The sequence below is a fragment of the Zonotrichia albicollis genome, chromosome 12 (genome assembly GCF_047830755.1).
Source record: "Zonotrichia albicollis isolate bZonAlb1 chromosome 12, bZonAlb1.hap1, whole genome shotgun sequence".
Lineage (NCBI taxonomy): Eukaryota > Metazoa > Chordata > Aves > Passeriformes > Passerellidae > Zonotrichia > Zonotrichia albicollis.
The window spans coordinates 7,414,408-7,436,869 of NC_133830.1; the positions used below are offsets into that span (position 1 = coordinate 7,414,408).

Sequence of the window (22,462 nt, forward strand, 5' to 3'; positions counted from 1 at the left end):
CTACCCTTGCTGCAAATCCAGGAGCCTTTCCTGCCAGCCAAGAGGGTGCTGGCAGCAGGAGGTGATGGACTTGTCAATTTGAACATCTCCCACCAGCACCAGCTTCCCTCTGAGAAACACCAAATCACTGCAACACTGAAAGGAATGGCCATCATGTGTCCTCCTCAAAACCCTGTCAGAAGGCAAGGTCTCATTAGTCATGGCATTCTCTCCTTTGTCTCCAGGGGATTTTGATTTTTGCTAAAATTATAACTGAGTTCTCTTCAACAACAAAGAAAATCCAGCTAGAGATTTCGGGCCAGCTCATCTCATTTGCAAATTGACAATACCTGCTATAGAGTCCCCACAGTGCCATTTTGTGTGAGACCCTTCCTGTGTCTATCCACAATGAGATACAGAGATGAGCAGTTACAGCAGCTTGCATTTGCAAGAATTGTTTCTTAGTTTTGTAATTTTTTTTTGTCAGATCAACTAACCAGCAGCACACAAACAGAAACAGCATTTATCAACAGAGCTTAAAATGAAAGTAATGAGAAAAGCACAGCTTTAATTACAGCAAAATTCCAAGTGCTTCAATTATCCAAGTTCAGAACCAATGTACTGTACCTGGAAATTGCCCCTGAAATAATGAATTCAATAAGGAAAATTCTTGTATAGTTCAAGTTAAATTATTTAAAAAGGAAGAAAGAGGGTACTTAATTATTTAATGTTTCACCAATAATTATATAGTTCAGTATAATGTTCACTCACTGGAGAGCCTGATTTTCAAAGGAATATTTATGAATATCAGTCAAACAAAAAACACCTGCCAGACTATAAACTCAGCCAGTGTTGTGCACATTCATCCCAACACAGCATTACCACATTAGCAAAAATCCAAGTCTTAATGGCAAATGTATCCAATAATTTATGTTAAAATATTTACATAGAAAAGCATGCATGATACAGTTTTCTAATGTATTTATAAAAAATAGTGACCTCTCTGCTACAATTTTTAAAAGCTGTGTTCTAGGTAAATGAGTTCAAGATGGGACCAAAGCTTGGAAAATGGAAAGCTGTAGTATTTGAACAAGATAAGCTGCCAATCAAAATGTGACCATGGATATCTTAAGAGACATTTCATTTAGAAGTCACTAGGAATCAATTTTAAAAGACAGCTTTAAATTAGCTGCCTGAAATACAAGCCATGGCAAGTTTATCTGCATGGAGTCCTAGGGAGCAAGGCTCAGGGAACACCAAGTATTTCTCAAGAAAAAGGTTTTCCCAAGTTATAGATCAACAAGCCCAGCACATGATATGCAGCTAAAACAGCACCTTGGCCAAACACAGTAGGGATCTGCAAAAGGATCATCATCATCCATTAATAACCCTGTGTACAACAATTCAAGCCCTATGGGACTAGTTCTGGAAAATCCTCATGATGGCCAAAAGAGCAGCTGTCACACTGGTGTCCCTAAGGTTTGTTTACAGGTGCCAGAACTCAGCATATGCCCTTCTAGACTGGGGCCTCTGGGCTTTACAAATCTTCCTCAACTGTTCTCTGTCTTGGAGCAAAGCTGCCCAGAAGGAAAACCTGAAACACTCACAAGTTTAGCAATACAGCACTGATTTCTCATTTCAACCCAAAAGAAAAGGAAAATATTCCAAAACCCCCACATCATTTCCCTGCAGCCACAAAATAGGTCATCCCTGGTTACTTTGCCAAAGAATTACCTTGACCCCACTCTTTGGAAAAGATCAGAGGGTGTTCGTCAGTAATGGGCTCAGATTTCACAGCTCCCAGAGCAGAGGAGCCCAGCTGCACCATCATCCAGATTTTACAGCCTCATGTCCTGCAGCCAGCAGGGCTGGAAATGATGAGTAGTGTAGACTTCTGCTTCCCTGAGGGGACTACAACACTCAGTTGGGGTCTTGAAAAGCCTGAGGTTTCTGACAATCAAAGATGGGGGTTTTAAGAGCATAACACATTATTTTAAGTTATTTTAATGGCTCCCTTGGAATTGTGCAAAGAGAGAGTTACAGCAAGTGCAGCACTTGGCTTTGCAGATGGAGAATACTAAACACAGTCCCACCACAATTTTAAGATCCTGTTAAAAAAAAAGGATTTAGGGAATACAGTAATGTGACATGGAGCAGTGTGATGTGGCTGATGTGAAGCCCATCAGGGTAATTTAGCAGTTAAATTCCAGAGAGATGATGCCATAACACGTGGTGCACACCATGGCACAAACCCACGCTCCTTCTGACACGGCACACACACCAAACCCACGAGGCTTCACTGTGGTATGAACCAGCCTTTGGCTGCTCTGCTTCCAAACTTCTGTCTTGTATGGCCAAATTCAACTTGCCCAAAGCTTCCTGTAGCACACTGAGACTAAGAAGTCTGGGGAATCATCATCATCATGCCATGCCACTGTAAATTATCACAGCTCCACCAACTTTGCCCTAATATGAAATGCCACAGAACTGCTCAGAATCCAACAGTGATGAATTTAACATGCCTCCTTCCACTATCCTGATGTCAGCAGAGTTACAGCAATTTATGCAATACAAGGATCTGTCCTTTCCTCCTTATCAAAGCATTTGATCAAAATCAGTGTCATGCAAAAAGACAACCTTACTTAATTTGAGCAGCAGAGTCAGGCTTGTCACTCTAACATCATAAGAAAAAGGGAGGTATTTACATATGAGTACTTGCATATTCCTTTTTATCTGGCTTCACAAAGATAACAGCAAGATCACTTTCTTCCCCAGTAAAAACTAGTGTGAAACCTCACAAAGGATCAGCATTTTCCTTGCTCTTCCCTCCCATCTTTCCTCTCTTCTGAAAAGCCAGACCCCAAGACATTCCAAATCTTCATTAGCTGCTTCTCTGCCTGTGACAGCTGGGTGGTGTGGAGTGGCTCCAGCTCCCTCTCTTCAATTCACCCTCAAGTCAGAAAGGTGAGACCCCGTTTCTGATGTGAGGTGACAAGGGGCTCACACTGCTGCCTGCCACTGCCACAGGTGACACTGTCATCACCAGCACTGGTCCCTGCCCCACGCTGCGGATTTGGAGCGTGTGGAACCACAGATGAGCTCACCCAGCAGCCCCAGATCTGCATCTCTCAGGATGCATTTCAAACAAGTGGATGCATAAATTCACTCATTTGGAAATCTGGTCTGTTCAAGAACTTGCTACTATGACAATTTAGAAGAAGCTGCTACAGATAAGATTGATGAAACGTATTGATTAATTTTCTCTCAAGCTACATTTGAATTTTAAGTTTTCCCTAAACAAAACCAGTTGGTGTTGGTTTGTTAGTATTCCAGGGACTGCAGCAATGTGCTTCAGCAGTAAAGGAAGTTTCATGATAAATGTGTTCTCCAGTCTGCATCTGTAGAGTAGCTATAAAGTCAGAACAATCCAGGCAAAATTTTCCATTATGCTTTTAAATATACTTATTTACATTTTAAATCACACATAGACAATATGAAATATCTTTCACTTAGACAGGTGGGAACAAGAAAACAGATGCATCCATTAAGCTTGAAATAATCCAATGAATTAGATAGTACTCAGTGAACACTTTGGTTTATGGATATAGTCTTTGTTTTAACTTACTTGAAAAAACACGGCCATGGCTCCTACCACCCTGTTTTCTAGAACTGCTGTTCCAAAACTGTCAAAGTCATCAGGATTGTAGAAGTAAATCTGCATCTGCAAAAATTAAAACCAACAACAGAATCACATTAGTGTTGATTCATACAGCTTTCACATGATGTAATGCATTTACATTGTATGTAAACCCAGTGTTATGAACCTGAGATAAAGGAATTCTGCTGAACAATTGTTTAACCAGCATCTTGATTAATAGCATGACTGCCCTGCTGGGACAGTAAGCAGGGAACAGAGTTGGTGCAATGCATTTTAATACCAAATCCAAAGGTAAACAGTATGGCCAGTCTGTTCAGATGTTAAACTTTGTGCTTTCTGCCAGCAACTCTTCATTTCTTTGCACATTGAAGGCTCATCTCCTGCTCTGCTAAATGTGCTAAACATATTTATCTCAAAATCCATAGAGAATTTTGAAAAGGATTTCGATGTTTAGAGTTATTCCTTTACTCCTAAAGTAATTTGTAAGATAAAAGTCTGTCTCCATAGCAATGCATTTTTATGAGCCTCTGATATTCAGGTCTATCAGTTAAGGTCACACTTCTCCCTGTCTTCAGTTAAATTTCATGACTTTTATTTCCAAAGTGCTAGTACTCTGCAAAAAGCATGAGGAAAAACAGATATATTGATGTAATTTTTTAATGAATAATAAATATGAATAATTACACAAACCCCAAGTAAGAGCAGGTGAGAACAATGATTACCCCAAACAAACAAGTGTTGGAGTTACACAAATACAAGAGGATGAAGAACAGTTTCCTCTATGCCTTCTGCTGGTAAACAATCCCACTCCACTACACACATGTTTTGAGTAAGGGCAGCCTACCCAGGCCTGTGGGTGCTTGTGTTCTCAATTTCCAGTATGGTTCTTGTTCCACTTCCCACAGTAGCTGAGCTCCCACTTCTGCAAGTTCTCTGAACACACTGCTGCTTCTCCAGTAGTTGTTCAGCCCCTCCATTCCAAAAGAAGCCCCTAGAGATGGACGTTAGTCCATCTCTATCAGTCATTATTTTCTTGTTTGGGTTTTTCCAAAATAGTGCTGCATGACACATCTTACTATATTCACAAACGCACTATTTTCCCCATATTTTGTATATGCCAAGAGAGATTATACCCTTTTGTCTTGCACATTCCTACTCACATTTAGTGATCCCCAGGCTTCTGACTGTATATACTGTCTGAGTGGATAGGTGCTTTGCCAGTATTATAGAGTTAAAAAAACATCACACACAGGAAAAAGGCCAACATGAAGGTCAGCGCATTCAGAGGTAGAGGTATTTTTTTTCAGCAGAAGGAAGACCACACTCTAGCCCACAAAGAAATGAGAAAAAATTGGCACTCACACCAGCTTCATAAAATTTGAAAGCAATTTTCTTCCCCTTCTTTGGCCTTCCTATTCCCAGCATAGTCATAGCACACACACAGATGCTGGCAGTATCTCACAGAGGTGGTAGTGCCTCCAGATTCTGACAACTTGTGCATTGAACAAATGCAGAGCAAGGTACAGCCATTCATTGATGTAGAAATTAGAAAGCGTTTGCTTCAGGAAAAATTGCTTAAACTTGAGTTTAGCCAGCACAGACCAAACCTGGCAAAACACTCACAAACTACATTTTGCTCCTCTTTAAAATAAAGTCTAAAATTATCTATACCTTACATAAAACATTTCACAATATATTCCTCACAGGAGTTTATGAAGAAAAGCATCACTGAGTGAGTTCAGCATATGCCAAAATCATTTTGGATCAATTTTGCTCACGGCATTTTAAGGAAATTAATTTTTACCATGCACTCTTGCATACCAGTGCAAAGGGCTGTGGTAAAAGAGTTTTTCATTCAGATCCCTCGTCTTAGCAGTTTAATCTCACAGCCTAATCAAGAACCCCACTCTGCCTTGATACCATACACATTGGAGCATTTTACCACTGCTCCCTGGTGTTTATCCAGAGAGCATGGCTGCTCTCTCTGCATCCATCATGTCAAGGGGAACTGTCCTGCATGAAAAATTATTGTCATCTGTCATGCAGTAGCTTCCTTATGTGCTCATACAGCTAGAAGGAGCATTTTAGGAATACAATGTCTGAGCAATTGCTATTATATAATTTACACACACATACCCTGCAAAAACAATGGTAAAAAGACAGTAAAGTTACACCCTCAAAGCCTCATGGTTCAGGCTGCTCATAAAACCACACCTGGACACCACTGAGCATTAGCATTATAGCAATTTTCTAATTATGTGATCACATATTGTTCTCTTCCATAATACACGCTCATCAGTTTTCCCCAATTTACAATAAAATGCAAATGTATCCAACGTATTTTTGTTCTTTTATTCATAATATACATAATATTGAATGCATTTATCAGTAGATAGTTAATTTAATATTTTCTATGGGTGGGATAAGGTTCTTTATATACAAAGTGGGAATAAGACAGTTAACTGTAAAATTAATTTCACCGCATACTTAAGTGGCCTAAACATGCTAGAAAATTTTCATTATTACTCCTTATTATATAATTAGTGTATACAATATATGGGGCACTTTGCATATAAATGACTTCTACAGTCTCTGCCTGGGATGTAAAAAGCAGCAGCACAGAATGCAACAAAGAGGCTTTTAAGCTAAAGAAAATTTGGATCCTATTATAATATGCTATTTGTGCAATGCAGAATGGAGAATCACCCAAGCTTACACAACCAACCTGATTTATGGCACTGACTGATTTCAGCCCCATACAACAGCATTTTTGCACATTTTTGCATGTGAGTCCACAACAAAATTACAAAATTTAAAGGCTGAGAATCCTACAGTAAAGCCTGAAATGCCCTTTGCAGTGTGACAGTACCTGTGTGCAGTCAGAACTCTGCTCCTCACATCCCTGCTGACTGTGCTCCACAGAGCCTTCCTTGTGGCACAGGGCCAGGAGGGCACGAGTGTCCTGCTCTCTATGGCACAACCGATGAGATTTACAAGGCTTTCACATCTAGCCCCATTACAACTAACAAGGCTGGGAAAGGCTTACATGGCCTTCCTTAATCTCTGATGTGCAACACGGCAGTGCAATTGCATTTACCTTGTAAAGAGGCATCATAAAAATCATGTGCATCCAAGCACGTTGAAATTTTCAGTATTTTGGTAAAGCCAAGCTGAGACAAACCATCCCTAGTGAAACAAAGGTAGTTTTCCTGCAGGAAGACACTCTCCATCCTAAAAAGCTAACACTAATACAACTGCAGCTTTACCAAGGCAAGGAGAGGGCAAGAGCTTCCTTTAATGGGAAAACCTCATGCTTTGACACTCTTCAAGCTATAAAAGAATTGTTTTCAAACTTGAGAGAGATTTGCTGTACAGCACAGATTTAAGCCTGAAAAAATATCACTGAGGGCAAAATCTTCAGCCTGTTACAAGTGCCTTAAAACAGAGGATTAGGGAGAAAAAGCCCTCACTCTGCTGTAACCCAGGAGATAATCACCAGTCACCCTGAGAAAACATGTCATGTTTTTAGTCTCTGGTGTCCAGGAAGATCCACTGGCCAACCATTACAGTTTCCAAGCACTCCAGATCTGTCTATTCCCAGCCTACAACACTTACACAAGTGAATACACCCTGCACATCCAACATGTGGGTGATTCTTCAGCCTGGAGAGCCTTTGCCTCCAAGCTCCTTCCCCTTCACCATGCCCTTGGGGCAGGAAATTGCCTCCTCCTCAGGACATCCCACTCCCTGCAGGAACACCTTTCTTCAACTGTATTCCTTCAGCTCTACAGAAACCTGGTGCTACCCAGACCTGGCAAAATGTCTGTGCTTAGATTTTGATGCCAAACTGGGCTGCCACCATGCTGATGTTGTAAGGACAGGCTGTCCAAACCGTGTGTATTACTGAGAAATACTGCCCACCAGAGACCAGTTCTGATTTTATTAAGTGCAATTGCCTCTGAATGACTAAACCCTCATTATGAAAAGTCACTGGCTTGCAAGAGCTGAGCCAGCTTCCAAAGAATGGCCTCCCCTCACCACCCATCCACAAATAAAAGGCTCTGTTTCTCTGCTTGGCATGACAAGGATCCAGACAGAAATCACCATTCCTGTGCATGACATCTCTTTGCTGTTATTATCCCACTACAAAGACAGAAAGTTTACATCCAATACAGACTGTCATGGCCAAACTCATTCAGCACTTATGAGAGAAAAGCCACAATGAGCATTTGATAGATCCCAGAAGATGTGAGTGAGTTCAAAGCAATTCTAAGAGACTAGGAACCAAGCAAGTACATTTTCCATAGACAGATGCCAAGTATTTTAAAAATAAATAATTGAGACTTTTAAATTGGGCTGCTATCACCCTGTGCAACCTCCTACAGCAGATTTCTCTTTAGATTAAAAAATGAACAAAGGCTCATTGTGTTGTCACAGATGTGGAGTACAGAATATTCAATAGAATCAGGAATTCTGGTGCAAGGGAAAGGATCATCAGAATTATCTTTCTGCTCATTTCCTTCCAGCAATCCAAGGACCACAGTGTAATTTAAAGCATGGTAAAAAAGCATTAAAAAATAAAAGGTTTTATAGACCAGCCAATTTTTTTATGAATTAGGCAGCAGAATGCAGAGGGAGCAGCGATGTGGATTATTATGTACTGCTTGGGAGACTGAGAGCATTTTCAGAAGAGCACAACAGGCAGCACAGGTAGATTGTAACTCTTTGCAGAGAGGTGAAACAAAAATTCTGAAATGTTTGCTTTAAATGATGGAGTTAGGCATTGAATATACTAATTCTTAATTAGTGTCTTTGCTGCTTACATTGTAAGAATAAATTATTCTCAGACACTTTTACAACTGGATTTAAAACCTTTTGCACAAAAATAAATTCTCTGCTGAGATTATGAATCATACATGATTTTTCTTAATTGAAAGCTTGCATGTAACTTACTTTTGCTTTAAATATGTGCATAGATTTCCAGTGAACTGGATGATGTGATCCATTTGGCTGGGATAAAAATTTTCTACAGACATAATGTAATCTTCACTGCAGCACTAAAAATTCAAAATAACTGTCCTGCAGTCTGTGTGTTTACTGGAGTGTGAGATGTACACTGGGGCAATAAAGTCTAATGTTTGATTTCTCATTATATTCTCTTTAAAAAAACCCATGAAACTTATCATTTATAACATATTCAAAATCTGCTTAGGAAAGGCATGGGGAAGAGTGAATCGTGATGTTTTCCAGTTCTCCTACCAGAGCTTGATGTAATAACACAGAGTATATTGCATTCTTTTGAAAAGATAAAGTTGAACAGGAGCAGATAATGGCATGTTTTTCCTGCCTAGTCTATTATTCATCAGTGAATTTTTAACTATAGTTAGGCAGGTAGAGAGATGTATTTTGAATGTCATAACTTGGTATTCTACAGTGCCTAAAAGTGTGCTGGGTAAAATTGCAAAACAAAGAGTCAGACAGGGACTTTGTCCCAATGTAATTGCAACTTGATAATGAATACAATGCTAGGCTGAAAAAACTGAAAGGAGCTGAAACACAGGAAGAGCAAGATCATGCAAGTGAAGTACCAGAATTTAACTCAATTTAGACGTTCGTATCCCTCACAAGCATGGTAAATTTCCCTTTCATCTTCTTTAACAGTAAGCACGAATTCTTGCTTTATTGTCTCCAAACAATGCAGTAGGTGTACCTATGTTATAAATTGAGACAAAGCAATTTCAAGAGTCTTTTTGAACCTGAGGGGTGATAGTTGTTGCACCTTCTGCCCATAAGCCTGCACAGCATTTAAACCTGTGAGTGGTCTAGTGACAGTTCAGTAGAACAGGGAGGAAACCCAGCACGTCTGGGATCACTCTGGGCTCCCACACATTGTTGGATCCCACTCACATCACTCAGTATTTCAAGCCTTGAATCTTAAGAGAGAAGGACCTTGCCAAGATAGAAACTTCCCTGATTTCTGCTGCCAGAAATAAACACCCCTCAGGCCTGCTCCCATCCCTAACACGAAAATCCATCTCGTGGGTACACAGTGAGTCATTACACAAGGCAGGCCCATTTGATGCTAAGAAGCTGCATGTTGCATTCATTTGTATTACCCTAATATGAAAATAACGGTGTCAGTGTTTATGCTTTCCATAACGTGAAACTTTTTTGCAATTGCTTTGTACTCCGAGTAACAGCCATATGATTCACCATGAAATGAAGTCTGGAAAATCGTTTTGGATAAATGGAACTATAAATTCAATAGAATTTCCATGACAACATAGATTGCAACACTCCACCACAAGTGAAATGCTATAAATCATTCAAAACCAACAAAAAAATCAGCAGTAAGTCTTCTCTTTCACAATGCACAAGACCCTTGAATTATAAAGCTGTGGTTATTACCTCCCAGTGCAATGTCTCTTGTTTCTGATCCTCCTTCCTCTGTTACAAGTGTTGTTTTGTATTTGACCTCCTTCCAAACACAGGAGATTATAACATTAACACTTTAATACTGAGACATAAGCAAAAACTGAAGCATAAAGAGCAAGAGGCTTTTTTGAACCTTTCTTTCTCAGCTCCTAAAAATGCTCAAAATGCCTTCATTCTGTGGTAATTATACCTGTGTAACCAGATATATCACAGCATCTTGTTAGACACACAAATTTAGGAGGCTCTTTTTCTGGAAACGTGGGTGGTAACTGGTGCAATAGGGTGCTCAGTCAGCTTGTGAAAGGGATGTGAACCACATGTCCAAGGGATGGAAGAGATCCAAGGAGAGGAGGTAAAAATAAAAAAAGGCTAAAAGATTGCCCCACACAGTATTGCTCATTTCTACCCTTCCATCAGAGGATTCCTGAAAAACAGTATTTCACTTCTAGTCCAAAGAACCAGAATGATGTGATTTCAGGAGAACCTGCACTGCAATTTTAAAATCACTGTGGCTCTTGCCTTCATGCCTGGAAGAAAAACTTAGAAAATGCAAAGCTCTTTCCTTCCTGAAAAGATTAAGAAGCCCATGAAAGAAAGGAGAGAGGAATAGTTCAGTATTCTGGTTTGGTTTTTTGGGTTTTTTTTTGTGTAAAAATAGGAATATTTCTTAAATATCAAGTTTTTTGGTAACTTGAGAAGTGGCAATTTATTAGCCTTTGGACTGCAAAGCCTACTAGAGAGTTTCTGCTATATTGCATTGATCACTGTCCTTTTTTGGGCCTCAGTTCCTCATGTGGTCATTGCCTATCCCTTCTTTAAGTGTGAGTTTTATGAAAAAAGTTTGAAAATTTTGAAATTAATGGGAAGAATGACACACAGTTGAAATTAAGCGTCACATGGAGTGTTGTTGGAGGAAAAAAGCTTTGAGGTTGCTGTTCATTTGCTTCATATTGCAATAAGGAAGAGTCATACAGGTCCCCTAAGGAGAGAGTCTATTGCCTCCTTAATAATGGTGCCAACTTCAACCAGCTCATAACTGACAGGAGATGTCATGAGAAGTTGTTTGTTCTCTATCTCTGAGGTGTTCAAGGCCAGCCTGGACAGATCTGGATAACCTGATCTAGCGGAAGGTGTCCCTGCCCATGGCAGGGAGTTGGTATCAAGTGACCTTTTAGGTTCCTTCCAACCCAAACCATTCTATGCCATGTGGGTCACATCCCTTTTACAAGCAGATGTCACAGAAATTCAGCGCACACAACTGCTGCAGGGCAGTGCACCCACACACCCAGGGGCATCTTCCCAGGCTCTGGGAGGCTCCTGGTGTCTTTCACTGGTCTTTACCTCCTCTATCAGAGACTTTTTTGTGTATTTATTGAGTAGCTCTGAGTGTCACTCACAGTGGCTTTGTCTAATGGTGGCATATTCCAAGTAAGACAGCAGGAACACACAACACTGAGGCAAACGTGGCTTCCTAAAACTGCACAAATGGAAAAATTAGAGGCAATACTTAGTGCTGTCATGGGGGAAAATCTGAAACAGGCAATTTAGAAAGTGGCTAAGCACCAAATGACACAGCAACCAAAACCAAGCTGGCTGGGCTAACTGCATGAACAGAATAGCTCTGAACTCTACCCAAAAGTGGCTGCTTTAGAGATCTTCTTCATCTGCTTCCCAATGGCCTCCCTAAAAGAAAAAACACTGAGGAGTCTTAAACTTCAAAATATCGAAACTGCCCCTACTTCAGATCATCTTTCAGGAATCCATTTACTTTCTTAAACACCAAGAAGTGCTGCCAGAATGGAGAGAACTGGGATTTCCTTCCAAAAATACTCCAGCACTCTTAAGGGAAAACAAAGGAGCTGCACTTGAAGAATAAACTCCACAAAAAGCTACTTTTCCTAGCATGTGTGATTAACACAATTTCACATCCCATTCACTTTAAAGATGCACCAGCAGAAGTATTCATTCCTCTGAGAGCTCATGTCTTAGCACAAATTCCTCTTTTTGCACTGTGGAATTCAAAATGTCCTCTGTGTGTGGTCTTTTTTCTAGATGATGGGTTTTTCTTCTTTTTCTTTTTTTTTCAGTGGGAGAAGACAAGGTCTTCCAAGAGGTTTAATGAACTTCCAAATGCCTCAGAACAAATTCTGAGGTATTTATAGTTTCACTCTGGATTCAAAGCTATGCAGCAGATGGGGCACGTTTTCAGCAGCATTTTGCTGGGCGAAAGGCCATTCCTATCTCTGAGGAGATGTGAAATCCTCCAGGCTGTACACTGGCAGAGTTATTTTTATTTATCAACTGTGAAGTAGATGGACAGTTAGAGCGGAACCAGACCAGGACAAGAGCTTACTTGGAGGGTAAAAATAATAATGGATTTTCTCATATTTTGCAGAACACACCTCTATCTAAGCCCTCATCATAATGAGTGCTCAGCACTGTCCTCAGTAGCTATTTGCAGATTACTGGAGGGATGTGTGACAGTCTGTGCTGCAGGGACAGCACTGGTTCTGTCACAGCTGTCCCATTGGAACATGAGGGATTTTTCAAACGCAGCTGCTTAATGTGGGTGTTTTACTTCAAGATTCTCAAAAGGGTTTAATATGCAAGGAGTGAGCACACTATATCCTTTCTAAAACTCAGGATCTCCTGAAAATACTTCAAATTGAAATCTTTCCCCACCATGGGCTGCCTACCCAAATTCTTCAGTGCTGTTCTTTGATTTTCTAGGTTTCTCTACCTTTACCCTTTTACTCTTTTACCAAGCAGAAAGTGACGTCTGCACACATCTAGACTGCAGTGTTAAGAAATTTGTGAACTTCTTTTCTTAAGAAACAGACACACAGAGTAGCTAAGTGCCATCTTAATGGCGCCAGTGTGTTAAGCACATGATTCTGGATTTACACTAACAAATCAAAAAGAGCTAGACTTCAGCACAGCAAGAAGCAAAATACTCAGGCAAGCAGCAAAACTGACAGAAAAGTAAAGTGCTGGAAATTGTGTAGCCTTTTAAAGTTAAATCCTTGTCCACTGTCACAGCTGCAAACCCATTTGCAAACACATTCTGTAATGGCCCTTTGCTAAATGTCAAAGTTATTCTTCCATGCCTGTGAAACAGAAACACAGCTCTGATTCTCACCCCCTCCCTTGCTCTACCTGTCTGCAGACAACATGTTGAGACTCCCCTGGTGCATCTGATGTGCTGCTCACTTGTGGCATCACCTTATATAAAGTGACTAAAACGAACTCTCAGCTTTAACACTTCCAATTTCTTGCAGGCCCATTGATGTTGAAAAAAGAGAACACTGAACTTCTTTGGAGTCCCAAAGAACACAACAGCACCACCAGATTGGCATTTGATTCCAAATTTCACAGGCTTTAGTTTAGTAGAGCTTTCAGAACACTTTCCTGGTGGGAGGTGTCCCCAGTTGTGTCCCTGCTCAACTAGGCTTTGAGCCAGTTTCATCCCTTCCCTCAACTGTATTTTAATCATAGAAATGATTTGCATGCCCAAGAGTCACATTTCCAGTCTGGCTCACACCTGTGTATTTCTGAAAGCATCTCTTCTGCCTCAGCATCTCACACTCAAACAATTCACCTGTGTAATGGACACCAGAGCAGTTCTGGTTCTCAGTGTGACAGCTGCTGCCTTCTCTCCAGACTCTTGGTACCTCTGGCTGTAAAGGTGCCCAACCAATTCAATTCTTGCTCATGCCACTCCTCTCACCACCAACAGCAGGTATTTGGATTGCACCAGCAAACAAATTGAAACTGGGAACACTCCAAACTGGTGCAGCCTCTCCCATCACACAGCAGGGAGAGCGGCCCCAGCTGCCCAGAGGGTGGGCAGGCACCACCTGCTACACAAATCCACACCAGTAGGTGCTACTGGCGCATTCACCTCTCCTGGTGTTGTTCTGTCACAGCACAAAATGCCTCAGTGGAACTTTTGAAATATGGGAGTTGCACTAGTAAAGTCTTCATCATAAATCTGATAATTAACCTGCATAACTGATTTCCCTCCTGGCAGCAGGCAGGTTGGAATAAATAGTCTACTCAATACCTACTGAGAGAAGACTTCTATATTTCATGTTTACTTTAGACAAGTACAAAAACCTTTTGACAAAGGGCCTCAAAGAGTCAAATTCCTTGCAGTTTCAACAGAGTGCCCTGAATAATACATAAAGCAGCTATGCTCTTATCCCTAAAACCACAGGTGTGAACCAGATGTCATGCTTATCTTCTCTTGAGATTACAGCAATTGCACGCCTTCAGAATATAAAGTAAGCTTTGGATCAAGGAACCTGAAATATATTAAAAATGTGGCATTGAAGTTAAAAATTCAAATATTAACCTAGAAATCACTGTTTCATTCAAGAGTCTGCTTATAGCCTATGTTCTGTAAAAGTTGTATTTCTTTTATTTAACCTTTTTATAACAAGATGTACGATGAGTCACAAGTCTGAGATAAAACTATTTGCATAAATCTCAATATTGGTAAGCAAGATTTTGCCAAACAGATCTTCCAAATATACCACCATCTATTAAACATGCATCATGGCTCAAGAAACAGAATTAAAGTTTAAACCCTAATTTAAATTTTAAACTTTCCTATTATTGTAGTGAAGGTTTAGAAAAAGCTGAGCATATGCTGCACTCAAATGTTGAAAAGAGATTAAATCCAGAAAGATATCTCAAAGAGAATTTTAAAGTCAACAATACACAGTAACAAGAAATGGTGCAAATGTGCTCTAACCATACAGACTTGATCTTAATCAGTCACCTAAGAGTGCGCAGCCAGAGAATTATTCAAATTGTTCAATTGCAAGAAAAATAACAATTTCCCCGCTCAACAAGCAAACATCAGTAGTATGTGTGTTTGCTACTGGGGGCGTTTCAGAAAAAGAACCTCACCAGATGCACAAAGCATCCTGCCCCAGCAGATTCCAAAGGTCATACTCCCATTGTAGTATTTCTTCTCCTAAACTAGGTCCAGGCACCACCTCCTGACTCTCCTGTCAAGGCCTCAGGAGCAGCGGTGATTGCTGCAAGGGTTGCTGTCCCTGAAAGAGGGTTCATGTCCTCCTTCAGTTTTTGCTCAGCTTTCCTCCTCCACCTTGGCTGGCTTCATTCTTTAATCCAACATTCTAGTTTCCTTCCACAGCATCCCCTGTCAAACACACACACTCTCCAAAGGCTGTCAGCAGCTAATGCTAACACTTCACTAAGAGAAGTCTGCTAGGTCAATTTATGACAGAAATATTGCAGGTTTGTAATTAGAGCCCTACATTAGAAAGCCTGTGTTTACTCAATAATCTCCACATTCACTTAACCAATGCATGCATCTCCTCTCTAGCTGCAGAGAAAAGGTGGTGAATGTGACCTGAATCCAACAGCTGTATTGTCACCTGCTTGATCTTGAGAGAGTTGAGCTACCTTGTTCAGATACCAGTATTCACCAGTGACCCAGAGCCTCAGCCTGCCCTCCAGCAGCAGGACCTGTGGCTCCTGGGGAAAAAGCATCCAACATCTTGGCTCACTCATGCCACTAAAACAGAATATGAAGAGTTGTAGGTTAAGGTGTTAACACGACCTTGTCTGTAAGGCTGAGCAGTCAAACTTGGTTTGAGTTCAGAGCACAGACCCAGGCCTCTCGGCTCCATGGCAACACTAATGATTTAAACATCTTTACAACTTTTAATTGAAGATATAGGAGAAAAGTTGAGAACAGTACAAAAAAAAATCAAGAATTTTAAATATAAACAATTGAGTCTTCTAAAGTTATCTATGCCTTATCCCCACCTCGGTAAGCAAATGGGTTTTTCTTACAAAAACAATATATGGATGGTATTAAATGTGGTGAAAAACATTCTTCTTCAGAAAAACAGGTGAGACAGGCTACATCTAGGTCTGGAGTCCAGTCCTAATTTCTGCAGGAAAATACATGTAACAGCAAAAAGAAAAGAAGTGCACAGCCAGATAATTCAGCTTCTGCGACTGATACTTGCAACTTCATTACTGTGGAAAGCAGGCAATGGAAATGGCTGTTATCAGCCACTTCAGCACCTGGCAACTCCTGCCAGGTGGCACAGGACACAGCTCTTGCCTGCCTAGCCAGGCACAGGATCACAGCAGTGCTGTGAACAGGAGTGTGTCTGGGCTCCCTGCGCCAGGCTCCTGCTGAACAGACGGAGGAAAGAGATAGCAAGGAGAACAACAGAGATGGGGGAAAGAAAAGGAGACAGAAAGAAAAGACAGCATGCCTGTCTCTCACACCAAAGGGCTGTTAAGACTTCGCTGAAATCAGTGGCAGCTCTGGTAGTTTCTGGTAGCGCTGCTACTCTGAGCAGTTCAAAACACATTCAGGATCATGACTGGCTTCTTTGAACAGCCAGTGGTTGCTGGGTTGGCATTACAGGGTCCTGACATCCCAGAAGACTGTAAAATTCAAGTATTTCAGTTCATCTCCTTCCCTTTACCAATTATCATCTGGCCCTTTCACCCCCAGGATCTCCCATCACACAGCCTGCCAGCCAAAAGTGGCTCCAAGGTATCTATCAATTATGTGCACCAATATTTTACAAAACACCAGCCTTATCTGCCAATTTCCAGCTCCATTTCCAGCTTGGAAGGTATTTTGATGGATTTTAGATGATTTCAAGGTGCCCTCTTTCTGCTGAGTTTCTTAAAAATGCTCCACACAGATCTTGTGCAGAGCAGTGTGGCCATGGATATTGTCTAATACTCCAGGCTGCAGCAGTACAGCTCTGGAGAGCCCTCACAAAACACTTGATTACAGCTACAGGTGCATCAGGCTTTGTGTCATGTCTCAGGCACTAATAGAAAGTAAATCAAGACATGGACAAAGAGCAACTGTTCCCTTAGCTATACTCCTGCAGCTTCCAGGAAGCCTCAGAGGCCTTTGTGACCTGGAAGCTGCACAAGGACCATCCCTGACTGGTGTGCCCAGAGCTCTGTTAAATCTTCTTTCCAGCCGGTATTTACTGCTGACTGCTAGAAGCTCATTTCCCAAGGGGCTCCACAATTCATGCACTTGGATACACTGCTAGAAAAGGGTTCCTTTGTGCACCTTCTGTCTCTCTGGACTCAGAACCTTAGCTACACTGGGAAGCATAGCAAGTAACATTTATTTAACTTTGTTGAAATTTCCCAGCCCTGTGTAATCATGTACCCAGAGTCACCTTTTCCAAGCCGAGATGTCACAACAACTATTTATCTTTTTGTCTTGTCACCGAAGGCCTCCTATTTTTTTGGACATACCCAGCATTTTTTAGGATGGGCAGTCAGAACCACTTAATTCATATGTACCACAGAGTAAAGACTTTTCCCATGCACTAATTTCCTAATATTTTTGAATCTTACTCTTTGCCTTTTTGCTGCTGCTGAGCACAGAGCTCACATGTTCAGACAGCTCTCTGTAAGGACTCCAGGAACACTTCCTTGAGTGGCAATAACTAATTTAATCTTCATTACTCTATGTGCAAAGTCAGAGTCTTCTAACCCAGTTAAACTAGAAAATGAGATTTATATGATCCTGCTTTGTGTGTGTGTCTGCATATGATGGTGTCAGACCTTTATAATAATTTTAGAGTGCATTGACCAATATAATCAAAACCCAACTGCTCACTTGGGGTCTCAACTATTCAAAGACACACATTAAAGTGCCTTTGCAGTTAAGTAGCAAATTTAAGGAGAGACCCCATTAGTTTCACAAGTATAGATCAAATACTGAAGGCACTGAAGACACTCCCTGTCCTCCTTCACAAAGCACTTCACCATCACGCCCAGCATGGGCAGCAGACACTTCAGGGGCTGTCACATCCCCTCCAAACTCAGCAATCTGCACACAGATAACCTGGGCCTTTTTCAACTTGAGAGCACTCATTTCTGCACCTGGAGATGTTATAGGTCACACAGTGTACCCTCTTTCTTTCTGATAATAGCTCAGTGGGAATGCTATCAGTAGGTGCAGATTCCCCTGAGTTACTGAGAGAATATCAGCATTTGAATCTAAGCACACATGATATTAATAGAAATCCACCACTCTGTTTAATATTGTAATATGCTAACTTTAATCATAAAGCCTCTCAGTATTTAAATACTTCAGGCACTGTAGACATTTATACAACTAGCAGTAGATGAATTTTCAAATAGATACTTCTGAGTAATTATCCTCTTGAGACAGCACCAATTGCTAAATAATGCCTCAGTTTAAACAGCACGTAGCTATTATTCTGGGCACTATTAAATCTCTCAGAAACATAAAAAAAGATGTGATAAATATCTGACCCTCCATTTTAGTTTTCATGTGGATGAGGAATAGGACATTTTTCCTCACCTGTTAGTTGGTCTTCAAAGAGAATTTCTTAGAAAATTATGAGGTAGCCCCCACTGTTTGCTCTAATAAAGCAGGGTATGCAAATTTGTTCTAAACATCAGCAAAGACTCCTTATGAGCAAAATTAGCACTCAGACTCAAAAGGAAAGCTGTCTTAGCAAAACAGATCAGAGGAAGATAACTGGATGGGATAGCTGAGTGGGAACTCCTCAGAATGTCCAAATTCTTACAGATAGGCTGGCAAGGAACAATTGTTCTGTCCCCCCAGAACATCCCTGTCATTCCACACAAGAACTGCTGATCAAAAAAAGAGAGAATAGAGTATTCAGTCCAAACTTCAGTGAATCAAGGCATGACTACAGAGAGAGTTTTCAGACAAACCTGCTTTTATATAGCACACAAAGCTCTAGAATATCAGGCAAATGCAGACCTCTTGTTCAAATAAAACATTGGCCTTTATTCATGATCCCTTAAGATGCTTTTCCTAAAACTCCTCCCACTTGCATATTACTTACCACTAATAAAAGGGTCTGAGGAAAGAAATTTGCATTCTCTGGTCACCAGAGGTCTATGAATAGAGTGATTTGGCATGCTGCTCCACAGAAAAGGTTGTCTTTTCATGGTCAAGAGTAAAAACATGGAAGAAAAATGCATAAAAATAATTGTCTCCTCATCCTGACATCCTTTCATGTCTCAGGGGTGCTCCAAAGCCTTTAGAGATGATGAACTCTCCAAAGCAAACCATGTCAGATTGTTTTTACCTTCATGTTAGTGCACAACATCTTGATATAATTTCAAAAACAGTCATCAACAATAGAGGCCATCTCCTTAAAACAGAAAGCAAAAGTTAAAATTACTTGCAATAAAGCCAATTTGTAGTCACCAACTATCAAGTAGTTTCATCATCTACTATCAGAGCATCATGAAATGCTCCTTTTCTTAATTCCACTTTGAATGGTGACTGAAAACAAGACGAAAGATTTGAAAACTTGCTGGCCAAAAATTTCCATTGTACTTTCTATTGTACTTTCTCCAGATTAAAAAAAATCAGGTGATCTATAAGTCTGTGATAGCAAATTTCATCTTCTACACTTCATCTTCTTCTCATCATCAGGAGTATTCATGGATACATATACTCTATTAAATTACCTTTTCAGAATGTAAATCATTTGACCAGTGCAACCTGAAAAGTGCCAGATGAGTTACAAGCAGAGCAACACAGCCCAATCAGTAAGTTTAGGTACATATTCTTAATTGTATCAGGTAGATACTCCTTTTTTACCTACTCACACAGACAAAACAAGCTAAAACAGTCCTGTTTTAGTCAGGGAAAAATCTCAGAAGTGGGATGCTGAGAATCAAATCAAAGGTCAGTGAGAGGGAGCCCTCTCTGCAGGAAGCTCACTTTGAAGCCACCCATGTGTACACTGCTCAGACCTGGAGCAGCCTCCTTGCTCGGTGTTTGTGCAGGATCCAGCCTGACAAACATGAAGCCTGCTTCAAAAGATGCTACAAGCACAGAAGCCAGCAAACCACAGGACTTCTGCACAGTATTTTGAGCTCAAAGAACCTTAATAAAGAGGCAAGAGTTCCTTGGATTGTCTCTGGGCTATCCAGGCATGCAAACATTTCTGGGGAAGGTGGTTCAAAGACCTAATGTATAGCATAACATAAACTACTGGAGCCACCTTAGGGGAGATTTCCTCCTCCTTCCTTCCATATCACAACCTGATTACAGCCACATACAGATCCAAGTTTGTAATCACAATTATCTTGCTCTTTTCCATGTTAACAGCAGCAAGGCATAAATAAGGATGAACTTGCCTCAATGGCAATAATGCCAGGCATTTTACTAAATCCATGATACAAAGAAATTTCCCTCATTTTGAGATGTCCTTTATCACATACATGTCACATCTCACCAAGAAACAGTTACATGCACATGTCTTTAAAAGATTCAGGGCTTCCACATAAATAAACACACGTATGTGCCCACAGGCTTGGGGAAGCAATAGATTTGTTTTCAGCAGGATGCTGTGAAAACCAAAGTTTATTTTCCCTAAAATGCATAAAATTGCACTAACTGATCGTCAGAGCACTACAGTCTACTTACAAAACTCTAAGAAATTTTAGCTGTTCACAAACTGGCCTTGAATGACTTCCAAAGACTTAGTGCCTGTCCCTGGAGAGGATGGAGATTATGCAGGAATACCACCTACCTCAAGAAAACAAAAAATCACTATTTTAACATTCCTTCTGTGATACCGTTGATCCACACCTCAAAAAGAGCTACCAGGAAAGTTAGGTACAGCATTTTCTGTAATTTTCAACTCATCAGAGACACAGATAAAGCTCTATGCCTGATATTTTGGTTATTTTTATCTCTATATTCCTAGCATATTTCACAGATTGACCTCCTGGTCTGTCTAGGCTTTTAAAAAAGCAGTGATTTGTTTGACCAGACCTTAACTCCCCAGATTCCACAATTTGGCTTTCCTAGGAGTTACAATTATTGGGGGCAAGGACTGAAATGAAGTTGTCAAGTGACAGTAATGGCCTCTCTTTCTCCCTTCCCCAAGACTGATGCTATTCATTTGGGGCAGCTCTATACACAAGCCCTTCTTATCTGATCTGCAGAAACCTTGGTGAGTCCTGGCTGTACCTCAACTGGAAAACAGTTCTAAAATTAATAATAAGCTGACCTTTCACTTTAATGCCTTGGCTATCACAGTTATCTATTGGTACATTTTGCCCATGTCTCACACGGACTCTGGCAGCAGGAGAGGAACAAAGACAAGAATTACAGCAAATTGTTCACTGCCACACAAATACAGCCACTTTAAATGCAGAGTTACAGACCAAGCAGACAATTTTATTTCATAATATATTCTATTTCCGTAAGGCTTGATGTCAATCTTTGCTTATTCAAGAAAAGTCTTAAGATAATTGTGTGGGAGCAAAGGCTTCTTCTCTGCTCTAGGTATACAGATTAAAATGGGCTGAGGCTTGTCCAGTGACTGCAACACTGAGGTGATAGAGGACTATTGAATGCCATTGCTTCCTACTGAGTAGGAAGAAAAACATGAATATAATATCTTCTTAAATTTCAATTAATTATAATTCATTTTGGCAAGACCTAACATAGGAAAATATCTTTACTTTCCCATCTTGTACATTTTAAAATGAATTTGAGACTATATGATTGATGGAAGCTTTCAAGCTTTTAAGTAGTGGATACTATATATAAGCTTTCCTTAGATAAATGATTTCCCCAATGTGAAAACGTTAGTTTTAATGCAATGAAATAGCCTTAATTGGTTGTGATGGGAAGTAAACCCTGAGATAAACATTGCATAAATAATTCACATCCTTCCATCTGGGGAACTTCTTCCTCAACTGCAAAGTGTCTCCAATCTGGAATGTAATACACATTATTTTAGCAGCAACCAAAAAAAATGCAGACTTCTTCCCATACACTGCATCTGGAGTGTAGAGCATCTGCTATTCTGGAGCTGAGTGCATATTTTAAGACATAGTTTCAGAAAGATTTTTGACTCTGGACTGTTACATTTTCTCATAACACATGGTCCTCCACAGAACTGGTGTCCGCTGTAACCAGATCTAACTTTTCTGGATCTGTGGAAATTCACAGTTCCCATGATGAAGCAACTGGAATATGTAAAACCTTCTCCACTATTTTCATTTACACCACACTGTGGCCAAGGCAGCATCTAAAAGATATTTGGAAAGGTACAGCTGTAGCACATTTCATACTGGTTTATGCCATATGACCTAATGTTCCTTTTCCGCACTTATTTATTCTGCTTATTTATTTTAAGTGGCCTCCTGCTCAGGAACAACTTTTCCCCTAAGGACTTGCTACCAACACTTACTGCTGGCAAGCACACTCAAGGTGGGTCCCCTTGTTACAACAGAAAATACAGCTGATCACAAATTCTCTGCAGAATTCATGGCAATTACTGCACCCTGCACAGAAATCAGGGGGAGAATATGGAATCCATGAAACCACAA

General features: G+C 40.5%; 1 protein-coding gene across 1 annotated transcript in view; it reads right to left on the minus strand.

The window, feature by feature from the left end:
* The window catches only part of PTPRG (protein tyrosine phosphatase receptor type G), a 387,825-nt gene that overhangs the window by 127,701 nt on the left and 237,662 nt on the right, over window positions 1–22,462 (minus strand). Inside the window, exon 5 of the mRNA XM_074550465.1 lies at window positions 3,605–3,700. Coding sequence (XP_074406566.1) covers window positions 3,605–3,700 — 96 coding nt within the window. The remainder of the gene's footprint in view (window positions 1–3,604; window positions 3,701–22,462) is intronic.